This window comes from Cololabis saira, chromosome 6, assembly GCF_033807715.1.
Source record: "Cololabis saira isolate AMF1-May2022 chromosome 6, fColSai1.1, whole genome shotgun sequence".
In the NCBI taxonomy this organism is placed as follows: domain Eukaryota; kingdom Metazoa; phylum Chordata; class Actinopteri; order Beloniformes; family Belonidae; genus Cololabis; species Cololabis saira.
Window position 1 is genome coordinate 42,286,621 of NC_084592.1, and position 7,500 is coordinate 42,294,120.

General features: G+C 40.7%; 1 protein-coding gene across 2 annotated transcripts in view; it reads right to left on the reverse strand.

Moving 5' to 3' along the window:
• Positions 1–7,500, reverse strand: part of il1rapl1a (interleukin 1 receptor accessory protein-like 1a) — a 458,044-nt gene that overhangs the window by 212,004 nt on the left and 238,540 nt on the right. For both annotated transcript variants that reach the window (XM_061724618.1, XM_061724617.1), the window contains exon 3: positions 2,800–3,085. In XM_061724618.1, the coding sequence (XP_061580602.1) occupies positions 2,800–3,085 (286 nt within the window). The remainder of the gene's footprint in view (positions 1–2,799; positions 3,086–7,500) is intronic.

Sequence of the window (7,500 nt, forward strand, 5' to 3'; positions counted from 1 at the left end):
CGGGAGGGGAGGCTTGAGGTGTTTCGTTCATATGTGCTGAAATGTGCAAATCAAAAGCTTATCCCCCCCCCCTAACATAAAAATAAATAAATAGATAAATAAATAATTACAGCAAGTCAGCTCTGAGGCGAACCTCTTGTAATGTTCTGATTATGGCATCTGAGAGGTTTGAAATCCCTCCAGCTTAACGCAAGTAGAATAAGAAAAACGGAATCGGAGACACTTCTTAATTATGGTACCCCTGGATTTCAAACACGCATTTGAATAAGAGCAAAGGCTTGTTAGAAGGAACTGCCAAAAATCAAAGACAGCATTAATTAGAAGGAGAAAGAGAATGGAAAGTGTATTTTTCAGCTTATTGGCTCAAAGTTGGGTAATCACATGCTGTATAGGCTGCTGTGTCACTGAAACAAGCACACGGATTGTCTCTCACCTCCGTGGGCTTTAAAGAGCCTTTTATATAGGGTTTATTAAATTCTGTGTGAAATGAAGATGTACAATATGCTGTTTATTGCAGGACGCGCTCCAGTGTAAAGGTTAATAAGTTAGTGAGTGCCAGTGCACTAACTGAGCGTGCTCAAATACACTTGAGAGCAAAAAAAAGAGGTTTAAATCATTAAGTGGGAAAACACATCATGAATGCATACATGTATCCTAGGCCTGTGTTGAAAAAATGTTCCAATTCTAAATCGATTCTCATATGAATTCCTAAAAATTGATTCGTATGTCTAAAGATCGATTTATTTTCATCATTACATTACAACTTTTGGTATTTTTTTGTTTATGCCCAAAAAAGAAAGGTTTTGTTGGACATGAGAATAACTTGCCTTTAAATATGTTTAAAGGTATGAAAACATTAACGTTTTCAGTTATAATTGCATACATTGTTTATATTTCATTACTTTATATACTGTCTTAGGGTTACATTTGCTTTAAATGCTAAAAACCAAATTCTCAAAAATTAAAAACCGAAAAAGACAGAAAATGGAACAAATAAAACTGATTTCATACGTCTGTGTTTGCTGCCCTGGATCTGTTTGATAATAGAGGGTATGCATTGACGTCATTTCCCCACTCGCCCCCTTAAGCCTGAATTATGGTTCTGCGTTAAACCTACGCCGTTGGGTACACGGCTAGGTGGAAGGTTCTCCGTAGCCTACGCCGTAGCCTGACGTGAACCTCCCAAAAAATGTAACTACGCGTGGAGGCGACGCAGACCCAACGCAGACCGAGAGGGCTGTGATTGGTTTACTTGGTAGCAACGCATTTCCAGTTCCGGTTCGTGAAGCAGTAGTGAACTTTCAGCGCTCTTTTCTTCGTGTGTGTGTGATTTTTTTTGTTTTGGGTTTTTGCACAATAGTTGTCCTTATCTCTTTGATTCATTATGACTGGAAAAGCTGGAAGCTAAACAAAGAATCAAGTAGCGCTCTCTATTGCACCATGGCGAAATGGAGTGACGGAGAAGTCCGAAGGATTCACGACGGCGTTACGGCAATGGCGTATTCTCTGCGTTGGTTTAACGCAGAACCTTAATTCAGGCTTTACTCGCACTGAGTGGCAAAACATCAGCAAAAACGGTTGCAACTAGTAGGAGCAACTCTGGAAAAGACGGGATAACAGCCGATTATCGACTTAAATTAAGTTTCTGATATTTATATGTACTTAATTTCTACGCCGGGGAAATACACGAAGCAAAGCTTGAAGGCATACAAAAGTCTCGACGCTTGGTCCGACTTCAAGGCAGGATTTGTTTGCGAATTAAAGTGATGAGGACACTGAACTTTATGATTTGACCGTTTAACGTAGCTACCCAAAAATCCAACATTACCTGATACAAAATGGGAACCACAAATCCAAGTTTCGGTGTCTGGAATCCAGTTGTTTCTGTGAATTGCAGCGATCCATTTGTCCTCTCTTAAGCTTATTTTTCATCAGTCTGTAAAACGATAACTCTGATTTCTTGCTAAATCTATGAGTACAGTCGATCACACAACAGCTCTTTCCCATTTTAGATGTTTTCGAGTTGCTCAAACTGAAAAGTCTACGCTGCCACTCAGTCTTTCTGACACTCTGGCACTTAAAATTAATTCCGATTTAAAATGTGTAAAAATGAACATGTAAACACCTAATTCCGAATGAAAATTGCCATTCCGAATTAAACTTAATTCCGAAGTAAGTGGCTGGTTTATTCCGATTTTAAATCCGAATAGAATAATTCCGCGATCATGTATACACTCATTCCACTTTAAATTAATTCCGGTCTTTCTTCCGCTCGTTCTCTCGCTCGTCTGTCGCGATGACGTTTATATTCCGCGCTGGGCTAGGTTTTTGAAACAAAGTTTCAAGATGGCAGCACGCAGTAAACGCTGGACAAGAGCAGAGACGATTTATTTAATAAATACTGTAGCTTGGAGGACAGGAAATAATTAAAAGAACAGATGGCAGGAAACATAAAAATTGTGAGCTTTTCAAAGTTGTAGTGCCTAAGTTTGTTTTCTTCCGGTAGACGTAACTTCCGGTCCGCCCCCTATCCAATTAGAACCTTCCCAACCCCCAGACCTTAAGCAGAATTGGATAAAGCCGATCAAACGTGTTTTCCATGTAAACCTCAATTCGGAATTACTATTTCCATGTCAACTGGAAGGAAAATAGTTTAATTCTGAATTATTTAATTCGGAACAATTAATTCCGAATTAAAAAACATCACGTAACCGTGGCCAGTAATGATGAAGAGCCACATGTGGCTCCGGAGCCGCAGGTTGCAGAACCCTGCTCTAATTCATCATGTATGAAACTCACCGTAAGACGCAGGAGTAGAGGCCCACGTCCTGGAGGTCCGCCGGCCGGAACCAGATGGCGTCTTCCTCCTTGCTCATGCGCACGCCGTCGAAGGAGATGGGCTCCTCGAAGTCGCTGTGGCCGAGGCCCGAGCTGCGGTACCACATGAGGCTGAGGCCCACGCTCTGCGCCTGGCTGTAGTTGGCCCGGATGTAGCCGTAGAACAGGGCGCACTTGAGCCGCACCGGCTCGCCCTGCAGCACCCGGTACTTCAGGTAGTCCACCGACCAATCTGTGCAGCCGTCCACTGCAGAAGAGCAGAAGGAGGGAGGCGTTTATTAAAAAATGAAAAATAAAAGCTGCATGTATGAGCACATACAGTAATGGGTGAAGTTCTATAGTTATTCAACCCGACAGGTTAAGAAACTTTATCTTCCTTTGTATAAAACATCCCGTGGTCAGTTTTCTATTAAATACCATGCAGGTATCATGTGGAACAATTATGTACATGTACATAAACGTGCCCCAAAAGTCACCAAATTTTGCACGCAAGCCAGGCCTGGCGAAAAATGTTATATTTCATGGTTTGCATTAATGGGCGTGGTAAAATGGCTCAACAGCGCCCCCTAGAAAACTTTGTGCCTCAAAACCCACAATACGGTTTGACGTACATGCACGAAAATCGGTACACACCTGTATCATGTCACAACTTAAAGAAAAGTCTCTTGGCGCCATGGCCGAAACCGAACAGGAAGTCGGCCATTTTTAATTAATCGTGTCATTTTGGCGCAATTTATGCCATTCCTTCAGCCGTTAATGCGGCCCGAACCGTAACGTGCACCCAGGTGTGTTATACATCAAAATGTTCGTCTCCATCCTGAGACGACGCCATTACTTTTCTCAGTCAAAAGCGTTACCGTGGCGACGATAGATGCCAAAAAGCGCGCCCCCTCTTCATCTGATTGGTCCATATTTGATAGTGTCTATTTTCTGCCATAACTTTTGAATAGTTTGACATATAGACTCGTGGGTGGTGTCATCGGACTCGGTTTTAAGTCCTTGAACACAATTGGTGCAAATTAGCCCCGCCCCTTCTTCTGATTGGTCAATATTTGATAGTTCCTACTTTCTGCCATAACTTTTGAACAAATTGTGATAAAGACATATGGGTGGTGTCATCGGACTTGGTATTGAGTACTTGACCTTCATTGGCATGAATTAGCCCCGCCCTTTTTCTGATTGGTCTATATTTGATAGATCCTACTTTCTGCGATAACTTTTGAATGGTTTGATATAGAGAGCCGTGGCTTTTGTCATCCGCTAAATGTCCAGGCCTGAAGAATCTACATGCAAGTCATACAAGCGCTTCTTTTTTTCTTCATGGTTGTATTTGTATCAAAAATAAAAAAAATGGGTACACTGCTTTTATGCAACAAACAATAGCCTCCAACCCGACGGTGCATTATGGATCGTCGTATTACTACTAAGATTACTGGTCATACACCAGCCACTATAATCCTTCTGATGTTTAGAGGGAAACTCTCCCTCAAACTGCTGCTCTTGTAACACAACGACGAGCTCAGGAGTGCAACGGCTTCACGTTGTGCCCTGAATAGAAATGAACGTAAAAGCAACTTCTGCTGGCCGTCCCCCTTGCAGGGGTCACCGCAGCGCAGTGTCCAGCATGTTAATTCAGGACAGCTTTTACATCAGATACCCTCCCTGACACAACCCCATTCATCCAACCAGAACTACGAGGACTGTGTGACGCCTTAGTGTGTGTGTGTGTGTGTGTGTGTGTGTGTGTGTGTGTGTGTGTGTGTGTGTGTGTGTGTGTGTGTGTGTGGGGGGGGGGGGGGGGGGGGGGGGGGGAGGCAAAGGAAGGCGTTGTGGGGCTAAATGTCATGATGAAGGGGACCTTCATCATAGGAGGCCTAAATGTAGTGAATGAATGTTCTGACTGGAGCCACAACCTCCAGGAAACAAGATTGCAATCAATCAATCATCAGTTTATTTAAATTCACAAGGTGAATTTTCAGGATGATTGCCATGGTTCTAAATAAAGAAAGAACAAATTACATTATATTGGCAAATAAATCATGAATTCACTCGTTAAAGCATCTTGAATACATATTAAACGACCACAAATCTCTCCAATAACCAAACACATGATTCTCAATACCATTTAATTGGATCAAATCTATCCATTCTTCATGTCAGAGATACTTTAACTAAAAGAATATAAACTACTTACATTGGAGGTCAAACCAAAAGACACATGGCAAACACCTGCAAACACCTGACAAACACTCAGTCAAGGTGTGAGTGCTTGGAGACAAAGAGGAGGAAATGATCTTCAGGCCTCTATCTATCTCTATCTATGGAGAGGAGGGAACATGACCTGGCACTTTCTGACACCGTACCCAGACAGTAAGCAATGACTATCGAATTCTTGTGTGCATGCTAAGGCGGCACAATTAATCAAATTTTAACCGAGATCACGATTTCGGCTCCCCGCGATCAAAATTACGTGTGTAGAGGTTTAAATTAGAACTTGAGATAGTTGGTTATGACTTACTCTGTCCCAGTCAATCATTAGCAAGAAGCTACGTCCACAAGTGGTGTTCGTTGCTAGCCTAGCAACACAGATCAAAAAGTTCACTCCAGAAACGTTGTAGTAAAACAAAAATAAGGATTTCCGTTTCATTACTCATTCCCAGAGTGTACAAAAAACACCTTTTGGAACTAATTGCAAAAGAGAGAGAGGTAAGAAAACCGTTTGCTTCCACAGCTCTCAAGCTCTGACTGAATCTCCTTTATCCACCACAGGCAATCAACGGCAGGTGTGAAGGTAATTCTTAAAGGTTAAAATAACTTCCAAATCACATACATAAACACATGAATTCTTATATACTTTTACATTTTAACTACTCTATGTTATCCTAAATCAAATAATGAATCTTTTTAACACATATAATGTATATGAAATTATATATCATGAACTTATGTAACACATTTTTAATCATGTTAACAGTTACAAACTATGAACTGTTCTTTGGCCTCTACAATGTGATCGCGCGATTATTATGAAAAAAAAATGAGGGGGGGGGGCGAAAAAAGTAAAAAAAGGTTCCTGCGCCATCTGCAAAGAAAATCAGATGCTCACGTGAGACCACTGTCTCAATAACTCTGTGTGCGTGTGTGTGTGTGTGTGACAGCGTGACTGGCTGCATGAGCCAATAAGAAACCACTGACTCACAGCGTGCCGTCCGCATCAACCAATCACAGCTGTCACAATCCCAGAGCTGCAGCGCTTAACGTCACTCGCCTGAATTTTACTGGAAACGGTCCGGATTTGTAGCTAAAACAGAAGTCGAAACTAAATTTAAATGTCTGCCTCAGTATTAGACAAATTGCTCGACAGTCGAAGCGGATCATCATCTGATGTCTGGAAATATTTCTGATTTAGGTCGAGCAATGTCAACCAGGAACAGTCATATGCAGAAATGCTCTAAAGTAGGGATGGGCGGCCGGTATGGACTAAAAAATGTATCACGATAATTTCTGGCATTTATCCCGATAACGATAAAAATGACGATAAAAAAAATACCAATTCAACTCCACCTTTGTAATAATAAATCTATCACCACATTCAGTCTTTGGAGCCTCCAAAACACTGCTCTAAAAGATACTAAATGCTACTAAACTTTTCAATTAAATTGAATTAATAAAAAACAATTAAATTAGTACACCTGTACTGCAAAACTGTAAGGACTCAATGAAACAAGTTTGAAATGTAAGAACAGATTCAACATTTATTCAAACTGTATCGTCTTAAACAGTGGGATAACAGTGCAAACAGCAAAAGTACTATTATCTATTATAAGTTTTCTTAGCTAATAAAATCACAAAGTAGAAAAAAATACAACCTGATAAATAAAGAAACAGGACAAATAAATAAAAGTTCACTGAAAATAAAATCCCATTTCCTTCTGTTTTTGCAGACTCAGCATATAATAGATGATGTTTGCTCCTCGTCACTCTTTTTAAATCCAAACCAGTTCCAGATAACGGAGCTGGAGCCTCGTTTAACAACGAGCTCCTCGCTCTCAGATCTGCCTTCGGCCATGTTTGTTACACAAAAACAGCATCATCGGGAATTTATCCTTTTTACCGCGAGATGACAAATTCTTACCGTGGGGAATTTTTTTGACGGTATATCGTGAACGGTAAAATATCTCCCATTCCTACTCTAAAGGTGTTTCTACGCCACAAGCCAACATAACTAACTTGTTCAACTGCCTAAAAACAAACCACAAAGTCAGCTACGATGAATGGTGAAGGCAAAGGAAAACCCTGCATCTGAAATGTCCCTTAAAACACGGCTGTACAGCCGTCACCGTATCCATCCACCTCACAAAGACGAGATCACTAAAGCAATCAAGGCCCATTCGGCCAAAGATATTTGCCTAATAAACACTGTGCATGATGACGGCTTCAATTTTATTTAGTTCAACCACAATGCAGGTGAATTAACACCATTTGTTTTTAAAATACTTTAATTTAGACTTTGATTTAACAGAAATGTATAGTGTTATTGAGCGTTAGCAATGTCCCGTTTATTTAATTTTGGGTTACATTTATTTTTATTTCTATTTCTATTTTGAAGGCACCGAAATTAGGGGGAAGAACGAGCACCAATTACATTTTTTTGCAAATGTT